General features: G+C 42.7%; 1 protein-coding gene and 1 long non-coding RNA gene across 2 annotated transcripts in view; one reads left to right on the forward strand and one right to left on the reverse strand.

The window, feature by feature from the left end:
• The window catches only part of BFSP2 (beaded filament structural protein 2), a 35,782-nt gene extending 16,773 nt beyond the window's left edge, over nt 1-19,009 (reverse strand). Inside the window, exons 1-2 of the mRNA XM_054020359.1 lie at nt 18,548-19,009; nt 3,985-4,067 (exon numbers count right to left, since the gene is read on the reverse strand). Of these exons, the coding sequence (XP_053876334.1) occupies nt 3,985-4,067; nt 18,548-19,003 (539 nt within the window). The 5' untranslated portion in view covers nt 19,004-19,009. The remainder of the gene's footprint in view (nt 1-3,984; nt 4,068-18,547) is intronic.
• Nucleotides 13,859-25,955, forward strand: part of LOC128832763 (uncharacterized) — a 47,855-nt gene continuing 35,758 nt past the window's right edge. The window contains exon 1 of the long non-coding RNA XR_008444047.1: nt 13,859-13,975. This is a non-coding gene — a long non-coding RNA (uncharacterized LOC128832763). The remainder of the gene's footprint in view (nt 13,976-25,955) is intronic.

Here is a 25,955-nt window from a genome sequence, read left to right on the forward strand (position 1 = left end):
GTGCAGGCTGGCCAAAAGTCAGAGGATGGTAATTCTGGGACAGAAGAGACTTTTTTGGAGAACATTTAGGAGGGGTATAGAGGGAAATTCAAGAGATGAGACTGGATTTGAAGCAGGAGGTCTTGGCACCTAGAGAATACAGATGCAGGCCACAGTGAGTTGAGATGCTCATAACACAGCCAATAGTTGATTATGATGGCAATCCTATTTGCAGGAGATGCAGTAAGGTGGGATATATAGAAAGGAGGTACATGACTAAAAATACTAATGCTGTGGCTTTAAGCAGAAGGTTGTGGATTGGGGGTCGGATCTTGGAGGGACAAGAGTATAGATCTGAACAACATTGGAGGGCAGGCTACTACTATAGGAAAATGCCTGCCTGTTTGTTTGAGATTAATGGGAGAGAAATGTGGGCCTTGCTGGATACCAGGTCACAAGTTATCACATTAGAGCCAACATTTCATGAAATATTAGGCTCAAAATTGTTTATTGACTATTAAGTACAGGGTGAAGTTGGTACCAGGAAATTGTTTGGCTACATGGAAGCTGAAATTAGAAGTAGGACTATTAAATATCTCAATCGGGGTATTTTTGTTAGTGATGTCAACAGTGAATGCTTACCACCAACACTCATAGGTATGAATCTACTGCAACATTGTTACGAGGAGCTGCTGCAGGTACTAAAGGATCAGGAGCAACTCTCCATTCAAAAAAAGAAAGTCTGGCAGAATACTTTTAGACATATAAGAAATTATAAAACTTTTTATAATCAATATGGGGAAAGTGAGAATAAAAGAGACGCTTCCCATCAAGCTGCACCCAAATATAGAAACCATTTTAATTTGTAAAACAAAAATGGGTTGACAGGGATATATTGCTTTACTTTGCTGAGGTAAAGAAGGGAATACTACAATAGCTGCAAAAATGTTTTAACGGGGGGAAAGGATTAGTACCAGCTGTGACTCTGAATTATGGGGGCCAGACCTATGACATTATATAGAAGTCAGGTGATTTCTGACTGGGCTGTGCCAGTTATGCTAGTTCAGAAAAAAACATGGGAGACTGTGCTTTTGTGTAGGTTCATTAAAAGTTGAACCAGGTCACCCATAAGGATGCCTATACCTTATTTAGAATTGAAGATTACTTAACAGCATTAAAGTCAGCGCTTTTTTTTTTTTTTCTACTATTGATTTAGCTAGTGGTATTGGCAAATTGCAGAAGATCAAGGGAAAAAGTGCCTTTGTGACACTCTGGGAGGATGTATTAGGGGAGACTCAGGACTGGAAGGGCTGTCCGTGTCAGGCTGTTCAGGGATCTGAACCACAGCTGCATGGCACAAAGGCCTCCAAGATTACAGGGGAGATGGGCACAGAACCCCTTACTGGTCTAAGTAGTCCCCAAAATGTCACACCATCATGTTAATTACTGTTATGTACCAGATAGATAAGCACAGAAGATGTCTCTCACTCATACTATTTCTTTATACACTTCAAAACCATTGTCAGGTCAATCATTACGCCTTGCTTTATTAAAAGGCAAATTATGTCAAGACACTAATTAGCAGTTTGAGAAACAGCATTGTCTAGTGGGTAGAGTTCTGGAATGGGAATTGGGAGACCTGTGTTCTTTTCCTGGATCTGACATTCTCATACTAAACGAACTTGGGTGGCTTTTCCTTTCTGTCTCTCTGTTTCCCCATCTATAAAATGGGGATAGTAATGTGCACCCACCTCTGCAAGGTGCCGTGAGAACTAAGGATGAAAAACACTATATGAGCTCCAAGTATTATTATTACTGTTTATTATTAAACCTATTGGGGGAAGGCTTGGTTTGTTGTTCCTTGGGATATAATCTACCTTTAAGGGCAAATCCCAGTCATGTTGAAGCAAATGGAAAGTTTGCCACTAACTTTGGACTTAAAACTACCCTATCACCAGCACAGGCCTTATTCACACAAACTGCCTATTCTTATTATTTCTCTTTTAAAAATATCATAACATATAATGTTCCTGCAAGCATCTCTAATTTGGCCATTGCTTTATAATGAAAATAAAAATATCAGGTGGCAAATGCTTATTTGGTTGAGGCTGTGTGTGTTGAACAACTGTTGTGCCAGTAAAAAAACATGCTATTAAAGCAAAATGCCTGGCTGTAAAATACAGCTGATTTTTCCCTACAAGCTCAATGGGGATTTTTGTTGTTGTTTTTGGTATATTGCTTTGTTTGTCTATATTACTGTAAGTTGTTTCTTTCTCATTCTTATCTTTTGTTCTAAATTATGGCAATGACATTGGCCTGGTCGTGTGAAAAGTCTCTTGTTCAATGCACAGATTGTCAGTTTTGGGATGCTGCGGCATTGAACCCAGACAGTTTGGCAGCTGGACTCTCTGATACAGGTGTGAACAGAGCCAACTTCATAAACAATTTCTACACTCCTCCCTTGGTGAGCTGCCTTCTTTGCCTGGAATTCAGTAGCTTTGGAAACAGGTGGATGACCCCAGTGAGAGGTAGTAGAGATTTTAATATCCGTTGCTCTGATTCAGTGAAAACAAAGAAAATGTTATGTGTTGTATATTTAAATTGCTAGTGAAAGTCAGTTGGCAATTTATTTTACTACTTAGATTATGAAATTGACAGACTGCATTTGAAAGAGTAGTATTAGGAGCTCAAAGCTTTGTCTTTCTGACAGAAACATTAAAGAGAAGGCCAAGAACACAATGTATATTTTGATGTTATTAAATGTAACTGTTAAAGAGAGATGAATTTAAGAAAAGATCAAAATCATTGAAGGGTGAAGATAAACTAGTGTGATATACATATGGAGTATAAAGATCTGATCTTGCAAACCCTTGCTTACGTAAACAGTTCTAATATGAATAAGGGTTAGAAGAATCAGGCCTAATATGATGTAGTAGTAGTGGTAGTAAGTGCAATTCAAAGGGACACTATCAATTTAAGATCATACTGAAAACCAGTTGTTTTTTTTACTTTGCGCCACCCCCACCCCCACCCTTACCCTTGTCTGCACCCCCCAGGAGTTAGGCCGGGAGTGGGACCGTGGCTCTGGGAAGGGGGTATGCGGACGGGGTAAGGGTGATGAGGCTGGGGCCGTAACTAAGGGCGGGAGCGGAGCCTCAGCTGGGGCCCGCAGGCATGGGGCTGGCAGCCGGGGCCCGCGGGGCTGGGGCCAGGAGTGGAGCTGGGTGGTGCTCCCTCCCTACCCCCCGTGGGGGCACGCCTGGGCCCCAGCCTCTCCCTCCCCGAATGTTCCCCTGCACCCCCCAAGGGGGGCGCATCCCACAGTTTTACCTCTGCTGTAAAAAGACATCTATCAGTGATACAAACGGTAACTTAGATTTTGAAAACTGTAAGAATTTTTAAAAGTACAATTTGTCACTATTTATGCTCTTCTTTTACTCTTTTCATTACTCTCGTCATGGACAATGAAAATCAGTAGTCACTTTCATTTTTGTATATAGGCATTGCACTGAGGCTCATTGTGCTACAATGTTTGTATTTCTTGTTTCACTTGATGTTTTAAAAAAACCATAAACACATTTCCATAGGAATTGGGTTTTATAAAAGTTTGTTAGTATAAAATTAAAATTTTGAGCCAGATTTGAGTTGTGTCCCTTTAGCAAGAGCCCTAGGTCTTTATATCAGTGAGAGCCCAGAAATAACTTTGCCAGTAAATTTCTGACTACTGGAAATTTTTAAAGTCGCACTATTTCAAAATAATAATAATCTGTTGCTCTCAAATCACCTATCTGAGGATCTCAAAATTCATTACAACCTTAATTTAGTTACACAATAAGACCGTGAGATAAGGTCAGAGGGTGTCCAAGGTCAAAAAGCGAGTCAGATCCCAATGCTAACCACTAGACACATTTTCTCTCTAATATGGACATTCCGTTTTAATATTCAATATGGTAAGTATATGTTTATTCAAAGAAATCGCCCATATTGTTGCCTTAAGAAAGCTACCTGTCTTTAAAATCTTCAGCACAGGCTTGAATGTTCTCCATCTGTAACATAAGACGTGCATTTTCAAGGACTGCGTCACCTACCTAGAATAACGACACAACAGAGTTAGAGCAATTAACTATATTAAATATGTGTATATTGCAAGCATATGCATAATTTTAGATTCTGAAAGTAATTTAACCTTTGGCCTAGAGCTACTCAAATTATTCCATGAATGTGACACCTATTTGTTCACAAATTATCCACGAACAGGGTGTAATTTTTCTTAATTTCTTCTTGTTCACAATTGTTCAACAACTAGTTGTGTAAACAAATTGTAGTTTCTCATTTGCAAACTGATCACCGTGGGTGAAGTTCAGTGCTATGCAGAGGACCTAGCACAAGGCCTATGCATAACTTAAGTTCTACTTAAATCCAGTGTAGAAAGTATAAGTAGGACATAAGTGGTATATGGACCTTGTGCTGGGCCCTCTGCACAGTAGTGAATTTCACCCAGTGAATATTTGCTATTCGTGCCATATGACTGCCTAAATCCTATCATGTTTCAGTTCCCTAATTGTGTGGCATGGCTTCATAAACAGGAGTCTTTTTCTCTTTTCACACAATCTATCCATGAACATCTGTGACTGTTAGACAAAACTACTTTGTGACTGGAAAGAGCTTTTCAAACTGGCCAAGAAAGTAATTGCAGTACAAATCCTTCTTTGGCTATTAATCATAATGTTTTGCTTTCCACATGTTCTTTGTGAATAAAAACACCCAAATGTTTGCAAATAAAAGGGGTTGTGAATTCCAGGAAAGAGCTCAGTTCTGCAACACTGACTCACATAGAGTAGTACCTTACTCTCAAAATACTTTCGATATATGGCAAGAAACAACTCAACATGAGCAAGAGAGGCACAAATAGCCCTAAGTGAACAGGCAGGTGTAATTCTCAAGAATGTTCAAAAATATTTTGTTCTACTCACCCAGTGCTACTTATGGAACACAGAATTAAAAATAAATCCAGAATGAGTCTTTAGCTTTGCTTTTAATGAAAAATAAATATGCCCGCAAAAAAATGACTATAATAACTCTCTAACTTTTGCATAATATTTAGAGTATGGTACATAAAAGTTTGAGCTGAATTAAAATACTCTAAATTCTGGATACTTTTGTTACCATAGTGTTGAGTGTTATAAACGTCGGGGCTTTCTGTATAGCATCCAACTAAATGCAACGAATGTAGGTGGGACTTGATAGGCAATTAAACCAGATGTTAATGCTCAGGAGTTCTTACACACCAGCTAACACATATCCTCTGGGTAGGTGTTTTATTACCCATATCCTAAGACATTTTAGAAACTCATAACCTTTGAGTTAATGACAAACAAACCTTAGGCATGACCAAAAGGTGTTGGGCAGAAGCTAGATAAATAAGCAGCTGGAGAATAAACTATCCTGCAGTGTCCCCTGGGCTAACACAGTCAAACCTTGAAAAATCCACAATATAATGTTAATTCCATCAAAATGCAAAACACTTTGAGATTACAAAATTAGAGTCACTGGAGACTAAAGTTGATCTACTTACTTACCCATTTTTCTGGCCAGAGGATTTAAGTGGGAACTTTGGGAAAGTGGCTGAAGCATGTGGGTAGGGGCTGCTTCTGACCACTATAAAGTTAAGCACATTAAAAACCCATTCACATCCTCCATCACCACTCGACCCCTTGTCTTCTCTTCCCTGCTCTTCAGCAATCTATCTCACTTCCACAGGCCTTACACCCTTCCCTCTAAACAGTCGATCTGTCTACATTAATGAGCAGTTCACTGAAGATGTGGCAGAGTGGCAAGAAGAATCTCAGGGGTTTGGTGACATGGTTTTTGCACCTCTGGCAGCAGCTGGAGCCTCTGCCTTCCCTCCCAGAACTCAGGCTCTACTTCTGAAAGGGGAGGGGGAGATGGAGGGACACGTGGCAGCAGTGTGGAGGAAGGGTCTGACACACACAGACAAATGTCCTAGGGAGTCCTACTATGTTGTCCATGATCCAGAGGGTGAATAAGGAGTAGAGCTCAGCCTCGCCTGTTTCTCATCACGAGTGCTGCATCTTTGGCAGTAGCTAGAATTTCTCCCCATCTGGGACACCTACTCTGTCATATACCATCATGCTTTGAGGGGTTGTTTTTCATTTTAAGAATTTTGGACTACATTTTAATTACATTTGAATTTTGATTGTAGCCATAAAACAGATAAATAATGCAAAACATTTTTCTTTAATTTTAAATGAATTAATGTTTGCCATAGGGGAGTCCTTTTATGCTCTGCAGACGGCCCTGCAATGTTGCACAGATTTGTGCAGAAACCAATTTTTTTCTTACTCATCTGGTGTACATGGTTAAAATAATTTGTCAAGTATTTTAGAAAAAGAAATAAATTTGAGGAAATTGTGCACATTGTACAACCAAAATAAGACTGCATTCATCAAACTATGCATTGCAAGTTATTTACTATGCTCTATTAATCACCAAAACATAAGGAGCCAAATTGAAACCTAGTGTAAGAGGGTGAAATTCCTTTGACTCCAGTGAAATTGCACCTGTTTATGTCAGGTGTGAATATGGCCCAGAAAATGCAAAATTAAGGATCTCACCCTATTCATAACTTTCAGCATTCTGCTTTGCCACCCTGAAGAGCATAAACCAAGTAGTGTCAACTTTTGTTTAGAAGCGCTGGCTAAATTCAATAGGTCAAATTCTGGCCACAGTTAAACCCATGCAATCCATTGATTTCAATGGCAGTGAGGCAAAACTTCAGTGGGGTTGCAAATGAAAGCAAAGTTTGACCTGAAATATCTAGTCGTTTTGCTTTAATTATCTACCTCAACATGGGTTCAAACTCTGCAGAGTCCACAAGTGAAATATGCTTGGTGGTCTTATCCAAGGCCCTGATCCTCAAAGGTATGTGGGCATCTAACTCCCATTCATTTCAGTGGAAGTTAGGAGACTAAATAACTTTGACCATCTGGGCCCAAGTCCCTAAAGAATGTTTAAGCACATGAAAAAGCCACTTCTCTGTGTGGCATGGGTATCAGTCTGCTCTTAGGAAGAGGCTAATCCAAGTCTTTCAGTTGATTTCAATAAAAGTAGGAAAGTTGGATCAGGCACTAAAATAGCAATGGCATTGCAGGTCAGGAGTGAGGAGCAGGTGTACATCTGTGTGGGGAACCTGGCACAATTATGATTTTAAGTTTCTTACTCTCATATGTATCAAATTCATCCAAAAATAATAATAAAAAAATCACTGGTATTTTACCAGAAATGCAGTTCTGAATCCACTATCATGTCAGACCTCTTCCCACTAGCAACAGCAGTAAAAGTGAAACATCACTGCTTTTTTCTTTTTTGAAAGAGTTCCTCTTAAAAGGCCTGATCCAAAACTGATTGTAGTCAATGGAAAGACTCCCATTGTCTTCAGTGGGCTTTGGATAAGGCCCATAACGGCTACTGACTTAGCGTATGTTCCTGCTCCATGTTGCTCTGAGTATTGCCATTTACTTCAGAAGAAATGGGATTGGGGCCATAGTAACAGCTGGGCCAATTAGCCTCCTGTGCCAGAAAAAGGATTGTCCAGTGCTTTTGGATTTGGTTAGAGTGGAAGCTTTATTGGCTCTCCTGGATGTAGTACAACAGAGAGCTTCAGCTTTGTAGATGTTGTAAAATGTCAATGGATTGCTGTCTATCCACCTTCTCAGAAAGTCAGTCTATCTAAAAATGAATAAAAATATATGTATTTACACTAACCATGTACCCTGAGTAATGGAAACAAACCTGAATAATGGTGTTTTTATTATTCACATCAAATACAATTACATTTTTGTACTTTAATCAGTTCAGTTCAAAATGAAACGGGGCCTCCTGATGTGTGGGTAAAATGGTATAACTTACAATGGAAGCCACAGAGGGGAGTAATTGGTGATTTCCAGCTGGCTGGCTTTATATGTCTTCACTGGGACAAATTGATCCCTGGTATAGCCCACTGGTTTCAATTAAGTTACATATGGCACATTATCTGTTCTAATTATTTTAAGAATAACTACACACATTAGCAGTAGTACCATCTCAGTTTTACTGAGACACTTAGGGTATGTCTATACTACCCACCGGATCAGTGGGCAGTGATCGATCCAGTGGGGGTCAATTTATCGCGTCTAGTCTAGACGCGATAAATCTATCCCCGAGCGCTCTCCTGTCGACTCCTGTACTCCACCAGGCCAAGAGGCGCAGGCAGAGTCAACAGGGGAGCGTCAGCAGTCGACTCACCACAGTGAAGACACCACGGTGAGTAGATCTAAGTATTTCTACTTCAGCTACGTTAGATTCCCCCTCCCCTCCCCCCCCCCCCCAGTGTAGACCAGGGTTAGGCTAACTTTGTTACATGGTCTACAGATGGGAACTGGAGATTCCTTTAACCTCTGGATCCAGGCTGTCTTAAATTTTGATAGTGTTCAAACTGTGAATCCAAAATGCTTCAAATTCTGGATTCAGACCTGAATTTTGTGGTTTGAGTCCATTGCTAATAGGAACATCTATAGGGTCTGATGTTCAGAGGTATAGAACACCCACAACTCCAACTGAAGTCAACGAGTGCTGTGTCTTTCAGCACCTCTCAAAATCAGACCCATACTGTTTAAAAACTAGATAGTAGAACTGAGGAAAATAAATGTATATGGATAACTTATGGAGAAACTTGGAACCCTGGAAAATCATCTCTCTCTATAGTATTTACATTAGCTGTGAAAAGAGTATAAAAAGGTTACTCTTTTATACACTAATAAAAATGATGAAAGACTTCCATCTAGTGGCTTTTTTTGTTCGATTTCATTCTTCTATTAGCATCAGGAGTTGAATACAAAAATTAATATTAATGAGAAATGATCAATTTTGCAATTTGTAATCCTCGTTACTGCTGCATTAATTACAATGAGTGATGCAGCAGTTTAGGAAATGTCCTTATCTATGTTCATTTAAAATGACAAGGCTCATGGGGGAGTAAGTGACATCAGTTAGATATTACTTCCTCCGTTTGTAAAATGAGAATATTTCTCTGCCACACAGGAGTGCTGTGAACCTTAATTCTTTAATGTTTGTAGTGTATTTTAAGATTCTAAGATAGAAAGTGCTATAAAATACAAAAGAGTATAATTAATAATCCTTCTCTCACATAATATTTTTATATTCATATTTGTAATGACTTTGTAATTTACCCTTTGAACATATGCTTTTAATTCTTAGACTAACGCCAAAATGCGATTTTTCCACTAGTTTTATTGTGAATTCATAGACATTTAGTTTTTAATTTCTTTTCCAAATATTCATAGGAAATATGATTTGCAACAGTGGATCAAACCATTGGTCCATCTAGTATCCTGTCTCTGGCAGTGGCCATTACAATGTTGCTTCAAAGAGAGGTACACCTTCCACTCCTGGTAATGCATCTTGTAAATTGTACTACACTGGTCCCTGGGGGGAGAATTCTCTCAAGATGATTGATGATTTCCTGATTGTTAATAGTTAGAGATTGGCTTAAACTCTGAAGCATGAGGTTTAATATATTTTCCAAAATATTTGCTCTCATTGATTGTGATAATTTTGTATATTCTTATTATTCATAAAAATATACAATTCCTTTTTGCTAAGTTCTTAGCCTCAACGATGTCCTGTGTCAGTCTGAAGACTATTAGACAGCCTCTTCCAGCTGCTCAGTAGCACCCTTCATGACCCTAGTGTTGCCAGGTGTCCGGTTTTTGACCAGAACACCTGGTCAGAAAGGAACCCTGGCGGCTCCACTCAGCACCGCTGACCAGGCCGTTAAAAGTCTGGTCGGCGTGGGGCTAGCAGCATAGGCGCCAACTCCGTGGGTGCTCTGGGGCTGGAGCACCCACGGAGAAAAATTGGTGGGTGCTCTGCACCCACTGGCAACTCCCCGCCCCAGCTTACCTCCGCTCCGCCTTCACCTCCTGCCCTGAGCGTGCCGCGACCCCGCTTCTCCCCCAAGCTCCCAGCGCTTGACGCTGCGAAATAGCTATTTTGCGGCGGCAAGCGCTGGGGGGGGGGAGAGGGGGAACGGGGCGCGCTCCGGGAAGAGGCGGGGCCGGGGCAGGGATTTGGGGAAGAGGTCCAAGGATGGGGCGGAAACTTGGGGGAAGGGGTTGGAATGGGGGCGGGGCAGGGGCGGAGTTGGGCCGGGGGCAAGCACCCACCGGCGCCGGGAAAAGTTGGCGCTTATGGCTGGCAGGCTCTCTACCTGCTTCCATGCAGCTCCCCGGAAGCGGCAACATGTCCCTCGGCTCCTAGGCGGAGGGACAGCCAGGGAGGCTCCGCGTGCTGCCCCTGCCCTGAGTGCCGGCTCCACAGGCCTGAGCTCCCTCCTGCATTCCGAACCCATCGGTCCCCCCCACCCCCAGCTCGGACCCCTCATCCCCATCCCCACCCCAGAGTCCGCACCTTCAGCCGGACCCTCATCCCTTCCCACACCACCAACCCCCTTCCCAAGCCCAGAACTCCCTCTTACACCCTGATCCTCTCATTTCTCCCTTCCTGAGCTCCCACTCCTCAGCTGGAGCCTTCACCCCTTCCAGCACCCTGAACCCCTACCCCAGCCCAGTGAATATGAGCGAGTGAGGGTGGGGGAGAGTGAGCGACAGGCGGGACCTCGGAGAAGGAGTGGGGTAGGTACGGGACCAGGGTGTTTGGTTGTGTGTGATTAGAAAGTTGGCAACCCTTCATGGTTCCCCTTTTAAACCAGAAAGCCAGCTCCCATTTCTGCTTCCCACTGCACAGCTCTAGAGACAGTTGCAAGGTAGGCAGAACCGTGAGCAGAGTGGCTATAACTGAAAGAGAAAGCTATCAGGAGCTAAGGAAAAGGACCACAGTGAAGCTGGAAGAGAAGCCTTTGCTACTGCAGGCTAATAAAGTAGATTAGTCTCTGGGGGCAGAAGGGGATTAAATACAGGTCTGTCGCATCTTACGCGCATTTAACATGCGCGATTTCAGCTTTACGCAGTCAGCAAAAACAAAAAGAGAAAAATAACAATTGTAATACTGTACCTGTAGTGCAGGCAATTCCGCCCGCCATTACACTCATTACACGCTTTACGCCCTGACTGGGGAACGTAACCCCAGCGTAAGATGCGACAGACCTGTATGCCAGTAAGGGAGGAACAGAAAGAGGGCACTAAAACTGAAAGTCGGGTGCAGAAAGGGAATCCGGAAATCCAGCAGGGATCCCCCAGAATGTGCATGTTAGCCACTATCAGCCAATTTGGGCAGTCAGGATGTTTCCCTGCTTGCCTACATTCCACCACAACCTTGCGGGAAAGGAGAGAAATAGGTTGCTCACTTCCTTGCAGCTCTTGGGGCAGTGTCTGATGCTATTAGGACATACAACAGCAGCAGCTACTGCCTGTCCTACACCCTCCTGCTGCTACTAGAGGACTAGGTAATTCTGCTGGAAAAGGGACTTTTCCAGAGGTGAAAGTAAGCCGGTATGCCCCAGTACGGTGTACTGACAAGAGCTGGTGCACCGTACCAGGGCAGATAGGTGGCAATTTAAAGGGCCTGGGGCTCTGGGAGCCCTCTGTCGGAGCCCTGGCGAAGCGGCGGCGGGGCTCGGGCAGCAATTTAAAGGGCCCGGAGCTCCTGCCGTTGCTACCGCCCGGGCCCTTTAAATAGTCCCCGGAGCCCTGGGGTAGCGGCGGCGGGGCTCCAGCAGCTACTTAAAGGGTCCGTGGCTGTGGCAGCCGCTACCACCCCGGCCTTTAAAATAGCCGCCGGAGCCCCGCCACCGCCTCCCCAGAGCTCTGGCAGCAGGGCTCTGGGGATGATTTAAAGGGCTCGGGGCAGTAGCGGCAGCCAGAGCCCCGGGCCCTTTAAATCACAGCCCGAGCCCCCGGCTGCCGCTGCTACCCCGAGGCTCCAGCAGCAGGGCTCAGGTGGCAATTTAAAGGGCCTGGGGCTCCCACTGCCGCTACCCGCTGGGGCCCTTTAAATTGCCACCTGAGCCCCACTGCTGGAGCCCTGCGGTATAGGCAGCGGGGCTCTGGCGGTGATTTAAAGGGCCGGGGACTCCCGGCTGCCGCTACTGCAGCGGAACCCCGGGCCTTTTAAAGCTCCGCCAGAGGCTGGGGCTTTGAGGTAGCGGCGGCAGCCGGGAGCCCCCTCCGATGGTGATTTAAAGTGCCCGGGGCTCCACTGCGGTAGCAGCAGCGGGAGCCCCAGGCCCTTTAAATCACCCTCAAGGCTCCCATCCGCCTCTGCAGCTGTAGCTTCGGGAGTGATTTAAAGGGCCCGGGGCTCCCAGCTGCTGCTACCACAGCCCCAACCCCGGACTCTTTAAATCCTGATTTAAAGCGCCTGGGGATTTAAAGGCCCCGCCTCTTCCGGTAGAGGCCATGCCCCCTCCGAAGGACTCCAGAGTACCCGTAAGTCCTTTAAGTTACTTTCACCCCTGGACTTTTCCCTTGGAAAGGAGGAAGAGCCTCAGGCTCAAGGAGATCTCAAAAGTGGCAAAATTTAATTATTTTTACTAACTGACCTGAGGTTATTATAGCATTCACCACGACTTTCCCTTTTAAGGAAAGTGCAGTTGGTGGCTCTTTAAAAGCCTGGAGGGAAACTGTCCATGTACTGTGACAGTTTTACACTTTTATCTGGGTAGCACTGTATGGGGTTGCATTTATTAAAAGTGCTGTGTATTTTTTTATTAGCATATGTATTAGGTGATGCAGTGGATGCCATCTTAACTCCATTTTACTAAAAAACAGTCCAAACGGACATGCAAAATCTGTATTAGCTGTTACAGTAATGCAGTGGTAATTTATGTACTGACCTTTAAAAATATTTCTTTTTATACTAATTGATGTGAATTGAGGCCCAATCCTATTAGCACTCAGTATATGGAATTCCTACTGAAGTTAATTGGAGTTCTGCATGTGGAGTGCTTACAAAGATCAGACACTCTGGAACCAATCTAACTGCCATGAAAGTCAGTGGGGATATGGGTGTTCTATTGGGGTTTTAATGCTTCTTAGCTGGGAATCTTCTATTGTTCAAATTAATATACTTTTCTGAAGTTGTGTGCCACATATGCAGAACTCAGAGGCATCCAGTGTTAAAACAGAAGGGAATCTTGGCTTGAGGGATCTTCACAGAAGCACATTCTCGATTTTATTTGTATGAAATGCAACATTTGAGTGTAAATGGATGAATTAGTTTTACAATTATTCCTCTCAAGCACTTTGTGCTTTTTTTTTTCTTATCTTCTTTTTTAAACTGAGAAGAGTAAATGGAGCTCATAATGAGATTTGACTTTAACATTGGGCACTTATGCATAGGAAATCAGAAAAATAAAGCACTAAGTTTTCCAAGTGTTAGGAAGCAACATATAAGTAAGGGTCCTAATCATACATACTCATTTAACACATTAAAGAATGTTGAACAAATGGTTCCAATTAGTTATGCAGTAGATTTCATTATTAAGCGGTGTAGTGAGCTGGTGTGGCACCCCTCCGTCTCGGATAGGGCCGAGCTTCCTCTAACCCCACCGTGGGCGGAGCCACTGGCCCCGGGGCCCGCCCCTCCGAGGTCACGGCCCCGACCCGGAAGTATAAAAGCCCGCCGGCAGAGCTCAGTGAAGCCCAGACTGACAGAGAGCAGATGTCCCGGACCGAGCTCCCACGTGGGAGACAGCCGGAGGCCGCGAGCCGCCTACTACCCCCCGCGCCGGTCGAGCCTACCGCTTGCCAGGTACCCCGAGGAGGAGTGGCCAAGCCTGCCCCGGACCCGCTACCCCGAGGAGGAGTGGCCAAGCCTGCCCCGGACCCGCTACCCCGAGGAGGAGCCAAGCCTGCCCCGTGCCAGCTACCCTGGGGGAGAGCTGCCGGACCGGCCCCCAAGCCCCGCACCAGAGGAACCGATGCTGCTGGACTGGCCCGAACCCGGCATCGCCAATGAGGTAGGCCCCGAGAGGGAACACGGAAGTAGCCCGGGGGTAGCCGACCCCGGTCAGGCGGCAGAGGCCTGTGAGCCGATGTCAGTGTGTTTCGGTCAGGATACCCCACTGACCAGCAGCAGCAGTAACTGCTGCTAGGGCCCCGGGCTGGAACGCAGTGGAGTGGGTGGGTCTGCGTTCCCCCCTGCCACCCCGCTCATGGGTGGCAGGCTTCCCCCCCACCCAACGCTCAGGTGTAGGAGCCTGGGCTTACCTTAACTGCTTGTCTGCTCAGCCCCTGCACCAGAAGGCCTGAGCTCCTTAACTGCTTGTCTGCTCAGCCCTGCACCAGAGGGCCTGAGTTCCTTAACTGCTTGTTTGCTCAGCCCCTACATCCAAGGGCCTGAGCTGTGACTGTTTGTGTCCCGCCGTGACCCAGGGCCGGGGCCTGCCTAAACTGCTTGTTTGCTCAACCCCTGGTCCAAAGGGCTTGAGCTGTGACTGTTTGTGCCCCGCCCTGACCCAGGGCCTGGGCCTGGGCCTGCGCCTGCTAAACTGTTGATTAGCGCTCAGCCCCTGCCTAAGGGCCTGAGCTCCCTGAACTGCGGGCCGCTCAGCCCCTGCGTAAAGGGACCTGAGCTTTGACTGTCTGCGCTATAGTGAGCCGGTGTGGCACCCCTCCTACTACAAGCGGCCATTGGGAAAAAATGCACATATACTAAGTAACAAAGCTGTGGCATGCTGAATTATTTAGCTCAATTGTTCATGCACTTTCTGAGGTATTATGCAAAAATCTGTCTAATATGTCATGTTCCTGTAATTTAAAGAAAAATTAAATATTAAGACAAACTTGAAAAACTAAAGCTTATTCAGTCCAAAAGCTATTAACCTATTAATGGCACTAAGCTGCTAGAGGCCTCCTACTGTTGGTACAGAAATCACAAACCTTTTTTTAAATTACATGAAAATCAGTTACCATGGAAATGACTGTGGTAGCAAAAGTTCACCTTTATGATTCTATTAAAAGGGCAGGTAGGAACAGTAAATGGAAACTGTCAAAGAGAAGAGTAATTTAAACATAAATGACAGATAACTATCCAGTAAAATTAAAAACGTATTTGTTTTCAAAATACGTCCAAGTTTTCACTAGCGTGAATACCCTTTTTGAAATATCCTGGTATGTGGGTTGCCTAAATTTGAGGCTACATTTGTATTCCTAGTCAGTGGAACATGACTGGACTAAAGACGCTACAAGCTCTGAAACTGGGAGAAGGTCTTGCTCGCAGTTGATGGATGCTTTCATTCTGTTTATTTGAATGACCGTTTCAAGTGCTTTTTTTTTTGGGGGGGGGGGTCGGTCACCAGTACAATCAGCTACTTTCTTCAAAGAATCTAGAAGATGAACTGATTTTGAAAAGGAAAGCAAAGAGGAAGTTTAAGCAAGGGAAAGTTTAAAAAAACAGATCTATATTTTGTCAGATCAGCCCAATAAACCATTTGGTCTGGTATTGTCCCTCCATCAGCAACCTATGCCTGTTGTTTAACCAAAAGACAGATAGATCAGGATGATTTGAAGCTGCCATCCAACTAATTGTATTAATTATCAGCCTGGACAACTGCTTTTTATTGAAGCAAGTGTACGCATGCTAGTTGGGACAGATGCAAAGTGGGAGGATTTCTACAGGAACTAAGTCTATTGAAAAAATCTTGCTGAAAGAAATGTATGTGACAGAAATTTAAATTTACTTAATTTTATCCTTCTCACCCTCTTCCTTTCAGTTCCCTTCCCAATCTGCTTATGTAAAGTGAAAAAGATTTAAAATTCTAATTAAATGTCTCTTCCCCAAAATAGAAAGTTATTTGTAATGATAATTCCTCCCCACAGAGAAATACAAGCACCTTAAAAAAGAGAGTGCTTCAAATAATCTTAGTAAGTTTATAGGGGATGAGAGGTTAGTTAAATCTCAATGAGTATTCGGTTGGGTGTGTGTGAATGAAAAAGGGGCAGGGGGAACTTGTTTTGTCTGTCATGGCAAATAGTACAGTTCAAATCCTAGAAGTACAGAATAACAGAAATGGAAAAAAATGTGGCGGGCCAATTTCATCACTGTTGTGATTTCAGTGGAGATTATGTGGTTCTGAGATTTTGGAAGATCACTGGAGTTTTCCTTATGGAACCCTTTATTTGCAATCAATCTCAGTACAGTGGGAGTCAGCTATTGTCCATATCCATTCAAATGAAAGTATTAAGTTTGAAAGAAATAAAGGACTGATCCTTTAATTAATTGCAGCATTTAGAATTGCATACAGTAGTTATTTTCTAGAGGGGTAAGGCCAAGGGATCGCTCTCTTCTAAACTCTTCTCTAGTGCTAAACATTTAATAATCACTCAAACAAGGAAGGTATGTTTTCCTTCTCCTTTACATATCAGGAAGCAGTGACTGAAAAAGATTTAGGGTTGTGGTGGATAATCAGCTGAACATGAACTTCCAGTGTGATGCTGTGGTCAGAAGAGCTAATACAATCCTGGGATACATAGGGGAATCTCAAGGAGGAGTGTAAAAAGTTATTTTTCTTCTATATTTGGAACTGGTATGACTGTTGCTGAAATACTGTGTCCAGTTCTGGTGCCCACAAATCAAGAAAGATGTTGATAAATTGGAGAGGGTTCAGAAAAGAGCCACAAGAATGGCTGGGATAAGAAACATGCCTTTTAGTGATAGACTTAAAGAGCTCAATCTATTTAGCTTTGCAAAGAGAAGGTTAAGGGGTGACTTGATTACAGTCTATAAGTATCTACATGAGGAACAAATATTTAACAATGGACTCTTCAATCTAGCAGGGTAAGTGTAATCATTACTTATCCCTGCCAGTTGAGCTAAAGAAGTAACTCTATTATTCATCAGTCAGTAGCAACCACAAGAGGGAGACATGGTCACACTCATTAAGCCAGTGTATTACACATGCACCTTCAAATCAGGTAAAGTATTTGTATATGCAGTTATCTAGTTTGTGTGTTCAAAAGTGGGGGTTGTATGTACAACATGGGGGCATGTGCATGTACACATACACTGTTGGCAGCCAAAAGCCAGATGCTTTCAAAAGTTGGCCCTCAAATTCCTTTTAGGAACATACAGACAGGAATTTTTCATGTCCACCTCTGTACACTGCTAAAGGGGAAAAATGACTCTTCAGATATTTATCCTTCCAGGCTGTTACATTAGGGAAGAGTTAGTTTACCCTATTTATTGGGGTCTGGTACTCACTGTCAGAGAAAACTGATACTTTCCTACACTCTTCCCATTCATTCTCTGAATCTGAATATAATATTAACACTCATAGTTTATCATCTATGGATCTCAAAGTTTTTACAAAAGTGGAAAGCATAATTGCCACTTGATGGGGGAAACTGAGGCACAGAGACTTAGTGATTTGCCAAAGGGTACATAAGTGATGAATGGCAGAGCTCAAGATTGATCCCAGGTCTCCTGGCTCCCAGTTGGACACCATATCCACGGAACCACAATGAAACAGTGTCTTTCCCTCTCCCACCTTGTTTTGCTATATTCTGATGAAGGGACTGATTCTCCAACGGGAGAAAGTACTGTCTGATGGGTAAAGAATAGGTCTAGGACTCAGAACATTTGGGTTCTCTTTTTGGCTCTGCCACTGATCCATTTTCTACCCCGAAGGCAAGTTACTTCACCTATGTTTGCCTCACTTTGCCCAGTAAGAAACCACCCTACCTCAAACGTGTTGTGTAATTTAGCCAATAAATATTTTTAAAGTATTTTGAGATCCTCAAATGAAAGAGTATGCCTTGTGCACATTGCTCAAGTGAAACATTAAGATTCAAATACTTGCTGTTTTTACTTTGACATTTCATTAGCCCTGCAGAAAGTATCACTGGCAAGTTTGTGTTGGTTTTCCAGGTTTTTTTATTCTTTGTCCACTAGACAAACATGGTCACCATTTTACAGTCAGGTGTTAAATATTTTTCTTTACAAACATTGTGTAGAATGTGCTGCCTAACTTGTATATAAAACACTGTGGAGAACAGGGAACGGTGAGGGGACAGGGGGAGTGTCCAGGCAGGAGCCACCTGGTTGTGACCATGTAAAAATTGCTTTTAACTAAATAGAGCTTTTGAAAATGTGGTCAAATAAATGAGACAATAAAACTGAAATCTGAATTGCTAATTAAAAGCAAGGTTGTGATGATATCAAGTTGGTGGATAAACTCATTCAATCTTAGTAGTTTTCTTTTAATAATTCTGCTCCTCAGTGTAATAACCACAACTAAGAGAAAATAACTAATTTTTAATCAGGCCAGACTATAACACCAGGGGGTGCATTTCAATCCCCCCCCCTCCCCCCGTGTACATAATGCCTGGGGCTGCTCTCCTGTTTAATAAGCATTTTCAACCATACACTGTGAAATGATAATGCTAATTATGATGAAGATAGATTTGAAATCCTTCATCTAGGGCACTGTGCATTGGAATCAGGCAGCATTTATCATCAGCATCAAAACCCACTGCTAGGGGTTTGCTAATGATTCATTAATCTTTTTCATTGTTAAAGTTCTTGTACTCACTTGATGATAGATAGTCTCCCAGTTCTCTCTCAGTGCTTCCCAGCTGTTGACATTGGATGACTTCTTTTCCAGGTAGACTCTGATGTGCTCTTCCAGCTCTTGGTTGACCTGTTCAAGAGCTCTCACTTTCTCTATGTACTCCACCAGGCACCCATTCAGGCTCTCATATGATAGGCCCCTTCCCTTTTCCAGCCCCTGGGCTAATGGCACAGTTGAACAGGAGCTGCGCAGGCCTTGTAAGAAGACACTGCTGATGCCTAGGGCTCTACGGGACACGCGGGTCCCTAGGCTGCTCACACCTCCAGTGGGGACAATACCCACATAGACACCTCGGGGTCTAGGTAGGCTGCCACTACCCCCAATGCTTAACCTTTGGCTGGTAGCCCCAGTGCTTTCAGTTGTGGAGGAAGAGGGCTGTTGCCCCAAGAATGAAGATCTACGTCTTGGCATGGGCATGCTGCAGCTAGAGTCTATTGCACTAAACAAGTTGACTCTGCCTCGAAGTCTCTGTGCCGTACCCACACTGGTAGGATTTGCAGAACCCAGCAGATTTTTGGTTTTGTGTTGTTTTTGCTTTGTCCCGAGTCCTTCTGGAACATTAGCATTGTTTCACTGATCATCACAGGCATGTTTGTCACATTGGGGCTTTTCACAGAGTCAGCAAATCCGTTTAAAAAGAAATCTCTCTGCTGCTACTGCTGCAAGTATAGCATATGAAAAGGACAAAGCTGTTTACAGTGACCGCAGAACAATAATTCCTTATAGTATATATGTTAAAATAACACTGGTGTTTTCTAGGCTGCAAGCCAGACAGATTCTTAGCATTTTACATTTACATATATATATATATATATTACACACACACGGCTAGATTCTGACACCCTTACTCATGTTGAGCAGTACCATACTTCATGAGTAGTCCTATTTATAGAATCATGGAAGTGAAGGACTGGAAGGGACCTTGAGAGGTCATCTAGTCCAGTCCTGTACTCAAAGCATAATAATCAGACCATTCCTGACACAGGTGTTTGTCTAACTTATTTTTAAAAACCATCAATGATGGAGATTCCACAATCTCCCTAGGAAATTCGTTCCAGTTCTTAACTACCCTAATAGGAAGCTTTTTCTAATGTCCACCCTAAATCTCCCTTGCTGAAATTTAAGCCCATTGCTTCTTGTCCAATTCTGAGAGGTTAACTAGAACAATTTAACACCCTCCTCCTTGTAACAGCCTTTTATGTACTTGAAATACTGTTATGTCCGGCCCTCAGTCTTCTCTACTCCAGACTAAACAAACCCAATTTTTTCAGTCTTTCTTCAGAGATCGTTTTCTAGAGCTTTAATCATTTTTGTTGCTTTCCTCTATTTTTTCTTCAATTTGTCCACATATTTTCTGAAATGTGGCACCCAGAACTGGACACAATACTCCAGCTGAGGCTTTATAAGCACAGAGTAGAGTGGAAGAATTACTTCTCTTGTCTTGCTTACAACACTCCTGCTAATACATCCCAGAATGATGTTCCCTTTTTTGCAACACTTACACTGTTGACTCATATTTAGCCTGTGATCCATAGTAACCTCCAGATCCCTTTCCGCAGTACCTCTGCCTAGGCAGTCATTTCCCATTTTGTATGTGTGCAACTGAGGCCTTGTCTATACTACAGGGGAAATTCGATCTAAGCTACACAATTAGAGTTACATGAATAGCGTAACTCAAATCGATATAGCTTAGATCTACTTTCTGTGGGGTCCACACTACACGATGTCGATGGGAGACACTCTCCTGTCGACTCCCCCTACTCTTCTCGATCCAGTGGAGTACAGGAATCGATGGGAGAATGATCTGCGGTCAATTTAGCGGGTTTTCATTGGACCCGCTAAATCAACTGCCAATGCATCAGTCGCGTGTGTTGATCCCCTGGTAAGTGTAGACAAGCCCTGATTGTTCCTTCCTAAGTGGGATACTTTGTTCTTATTGCATTTCATCCTAATTACTTCAGACCACTTCTCCAGTTTGTCTAGTTTATTTTGAATTCTAATCCTATCCTCCAAAGCACTTGCAACCCCTCCCAGCTTGGTATCGTCCGCAAACTTTGTAAGTGTACTCTCTATGCCATTATCTAAATTGTTTATGAAGATACTGAACAGAACTGGAGCCAGGACTGATTACTGCGGGATCCCACTCAATATGCCCTTCCTGCTTAACTGGGAACCACTAATAACTACTCTCTGGGAACGCTTTTCCAACCAGTTATGCACCCACTTTATAGTAGCTCCATCTAGGCTGTATTTCCCTAGTTTGTTTATGAGAAGGTCGTGTGAGACAGTATCAAAAGCCTTACTAAAGTCAAGATATACCACATCCACCATTTCTTCCTATCCACAAGGCTTGTTATCTTGTCAAAGAAAGCTATTAGTTTGGTTTGACACGATTTGTTCATAACAAATCCATGCTGACTGTTACTTATCACCTTGTTATCTTCCAGGTGTTTGCAAATTGATTGCTTGATTATTTGCCTCCAGTATCTTTCTGGTTAAGGTGATTACTGGCTATTGAAGTTAAGGTGACTGGTCTGTAATTCCCCGGGTTGCACTTACTCCCTTTTTTATAGATTGGCACTCTATTTGCCCTCTTCCAATCCTATGGAAGACCGGAGAGATTCCAGGAGTTTTCAGAGATAATTGCTAATGGATCAGATATCTCCTCAATCAGCTCCTTGAGTATTCTAGGAAGTATTTCATCAGACCCTGCCGACTTGAAAACATATTAACTTTTCTAAGTAATTTTAACTCGTACTTCTCTATTTTAGCCTCAGATTCTACCTCGTTTTCATTGGCATTCACTATGTTAGACATCCAATCACTACATACCTAGGGGAGTACTCCTGGAGTAGACTATTACTCAAAATGGGCATGTGTGTTGAAAGCTGGCTTCCAGTATATATGTCCAGTTTCCAAAGAGTTAACAGGAACATAACCTACCTGGATTTTAATTGATTCAGAAATTAGAATTTCCTCTTCACCCTCCAGAGTTTCTCTGGGACTCTGAGACATTACATTCTCATTTCTCCAGACTTTAACTTCACCATTGCAACCATATGAAGCATTGCATCACAACCACCAGCCTTCTGGCTAAGGACTGCACAAGAACTTTCAGAGTTAGCCCTACCTATTCTATGTCATGCTTGCCACATTCTTTTTTCTGTATTTTTAAAACACCCAATAGCATAGGTGCACATGAATGAAACCTACTGACTAAATGGAAGATAGCGGAACAAGGTTAAAGGACTTTTTTTTTCATTCTCTTTATTTCACTTTTTCCTTATTGGGTGTTTGCATAGTATTAGGATGGGTAGTTTAGATTGGTAAATAGATGATATAATAGGCACTTGGCATCATGTTTTTCAGCAAGCATAGGCCATGTATATATTGACATACATGGGCCAATAGACACGTCAAAATTATAAATCAGAATTGTTCCTGTTTAGGATTAGTATATGGGCATGTACCCAGGTGTGTCTGTGGTGTACTGATGTCAAGCACTGACCTTACGTGCTATAGGTTTATATATGTGTATTCAGATGGGTCTTTAGTGGGGTGGAATTGGACTGGAATGTCTTCACATATATCTATATGATAAGATTCCAGAATTGCCACTCTGTGTCTCTCTGAAGCCTATAATGTCTATGAAGTCATTAGGAAGTGATGGAAACAAATACAAGCATGGTTGAGGGCTCTCTTTGTTCAGAATATCACCAGGTTCAGTCTGTTCATGTCCAGTTTTTGCATTCTCAGATGTTTTGACTGTATGAATTATATCTGTGTTATGTGCAGCTACGTAAGGCATGTATCTATGCCCTGCCAAGAGTCCTAGACCGTTGTGATATCACAGGTAACTCAGCCAATTGCTGCCCTTACTCTACAGCTAATTTGCACGCAACAGTTTCATTGGTGTTATGAGGGACGCTGCATAGATGATGGCTTATTTGGCCCAACTGCCATGCTCCAGCACACACCCTTCATTTGCCACTTACCCAAATCAACACAACTCTCCCAGCACAACACAACCCCAAACACACAGTTCCTCCGGCAGCATACACCCCTCATTTGACACCTGCATAAATCAACACAGATCTCTCAGTACAATCCCCTTACACACACACACACACACACACACACACACACCAACACAACCAGTGTACACGATAACCCCAAACATCACTCTGAAGCCTAGAATGTTTGTACTGTCAGTGTGCAGTGATGGAAACAGTCAAAAACTGAGAGCTCTTTTTGTTTAGAATATTGGTAGATTCATTTATCTCTGGGATTCATGGTCTGTTACAGTCCAGTTATAAGTTCTCAGCCATTTTTGGCTGTTTTACATACATGACTTTATGAATTACACCTGTGCAACAGCATGGACTTTTAGCATATATCTATAATAAAAGCTGCCTAGGTATGTGTTTGGATATTTGGGAGGTGATATTTGGTTTTGGATGTGCTTTCTAGAACTGAGTTTATGTAATCTAACAAGGACTCTGCAGTTTTCCTTCATTTGCCTAGTTGTCACGAGTGATGAGATGACTGTCATTGGTATGAACCATTCTGCATATAGTTTTCAATTTGTAGTGTCTGATGGTGAGTTTGATGATAATTGTAGCCACCATTACTAATTTGCCTATAGAATGTATGAGACCTGGGAACTCAAAATCATTAGTTTTTTTTGGGGTGAGGAGGGGGACAAAGAGGGGGACAGATTTCTAGCCAGTATTTCACTGTCACGGCAGTCCCATAGCCTGTATCCCTTATCTTTTTTGCTATCATCAGCCATGACCTTTAGGGTAGTAGCTAATTGGTGAAGTCCCAATGGAGTCTGTTTAGCATTTTGTAGTGATTAATTTAGTTTGCCGTCACTAGACGACCTGTTTTATGCTACTCTGCTTTATATGCCTTGTTGATCATGTCTAGCACCCATAGTTTTTCCAACAGTGTATTATTTTGTGACTTTTGTTATCAAGAAGGTTCATGCCAGGCAGACTTGGCATCTGTAGTATGCAGGAAAATTCCATTACTGGGAAGGTTAGATTTGCTAGCTTTTTTTCATGGAGTGGTTTTGTATGCATGCCTAGAAATCAAGGGGCACTGGTAGGTATATTTGTTGTAGATGTTAAGATTGAATTAGCATCCTTGCATATGCCAACTAGAAATATCGTATCCTTTCTAAGCCATGCCATCCAAAAAATCTTTTTACTACTTATTTCTAAATGCTGTTTCCCTAGGTATGGGAGCTAGGATGCCTGATATGTTGAGTAGCATGTATTTTTCTGCATGGTGTTTTCTGTCTTTGTTTCTAAAATTTGTGTTGAATAATGGGGCAACATTGTTTAAATTCCTTACAGTCTTTGTATAAGTATCCTCCAGCTGTAAAATCTGTTATATGTGTTTAATTAAGACAGTTAGTATTTCCTCAGTTCTTTGCTCTGCAGAGAGCATTGTGTGATCATTTGGAGTAGATTAAAGTCCTGTGGTATCTTTTCAAACTTGAGACTTATATACGTTATCCACTGCCAGTGGGTAATGCTAGCAAGTTGGGTTATGGCCATGACCTCCTGGGGAACGTGCTGATTCAGTGACCTTATTAGGGAACCTTGATGGAGCCTTCTATAGAACCCCACTGGTAATTTAAAGGAGCACTCCCCTGGCAGTACCTTAAGGAGATACTGGTGGTATAAACACTGCTTGTCTTTCTACAGGGGTGAATTCCTTCTTGGTGTAGAGACTGTTGCTGGCACAGGAAAGTAAAATTTGCATTTACACCATTTGTACTAGCAAGTGTGACTCAAATCCTATGTACATATGTAAGACAGATAATATATAGCCTATTATTCTTATTCTACTCAAATACCCAATTTGAATCTACATTACAAAGCAAACAGCTAAAAGTTCTCCAGTCTTTTTTTTTAAATGATACTTTCAGTATAGTTTACCCATATAGCATATAACAAATTCAGTCCTTGCAGAAGTTAAGTACAACTCTTATTTAAGCCAACGAGAACTGTACCTGCTTCTGTAAGGAAGAAATGAATTTAACTCTATTCACTCTATTCACTCTCCTTTTATGCTTCAGATTATAAATACACAGTGTACAGTGACCTGCAGCCTTTTCGACAGGCCAGACTCCTAGTGACATTTGTTAAGCCCTAATCAGATCTGATGGTCATCAAATGGGATGTTTATCATTCAGTCACCAGAGTTAAGGATGCACTTCTTTTGCCTCTCCATTGAGCATGTGTGCTTGAATGCTCTCATTGTCCATAGCCATATCCAATAACTTCTTGACAGTAAATCTAATTACCTATTAGAGACGTAGAGAAACTATACTGCTCTGATTCAAAGAGATGAACGAAATGACCCGTAACAGCTATTCTATTCTTAAAAGCAATGATTTTATGGTTCTATGAAGATTGTGGCCCAGATTCGGAGTAGTGTCTCACCAATGTAGAAGGGGTGGATCTAAGCTGCTTTTGTGGCTCCAAGATCCTAGGCCCAGCTCTAGTTGGATTAATCACATATGCTAGACTAGTGGCAACCTGGAGACCGCACTAATTTATGTCCAGCTACCCACAGCACTCAGGGCCAATCTGGCAGCACAGAACAGCTAGATTAATGGGGCCTTGGTCACATTCCTATTTATCTAGTCATGCCTGCCAGACCATGGGACTACACCAGCTGTATACCATGTGAGTATTCCCCTTATGCAAGGGAAATTTTCTGCTAGCCAATTAAGCTGGTTTTCTGGCTTCATTTGAGTGACACAAAGCACCCAGAGTAGGAGCTAATATCTGTCTGTCCAACCTGAAAACCCTGGTAGGATCTCTACTGTCTCACCGTCTACCACTGATTTAAATCCTATATGCAATTAGCAACATTAAATAAGTAATTAAATAAAAATATCTAGTGAGTAAACGACAGCAATAGAGAAGAGCTTGGACCTCAGTCAATGAACAGTATAGGGGAATCTCAGGAGCAAAAAATGAAAATACATCTTTTGATGCTGGCAGTACTAGGTTGTTCAAGGTGAGGACATGCCATTGATTTAGATAATGACATTACAGTTTTCATTTTATTCTCTATTGTTTTTAATACATCCTGATATCTTGCTCTTTATTACCCACCACTGCTCATGGAACAGAGATCTTAATTAAGTTGGCTACTGCAACTTGCAGGCAAGTTTTATAGAGGGCTCTCCTTTACTGCCATTACACTATAGAATTTACTGGCAAAAATTGCCATTGTCACCAGGACTTCAGTGTGAGTGTCGTCTGTGGACAGGGGCGGCTCTAGGCACCAGCAAAGCAAGCACATGCTTGGGCCAGCCCATTTGCAGGGGCGGCAGGGATCCAGCATG

The sequence above is a fragment of the Malaclemys terrapin genome, chromosome 2 (genome assembly GCF_027887155.1).
Source record: "Malaclemys terrapin pileata isolate rMalTer1 chromosome 2, rMalTer1.hap1, whole genome shotgun sequence".
NCBI lineage: Eukaryota > Metazoa > Chordata > Testudines > Emydidae > Malaclemys > Malaclemys terrapin.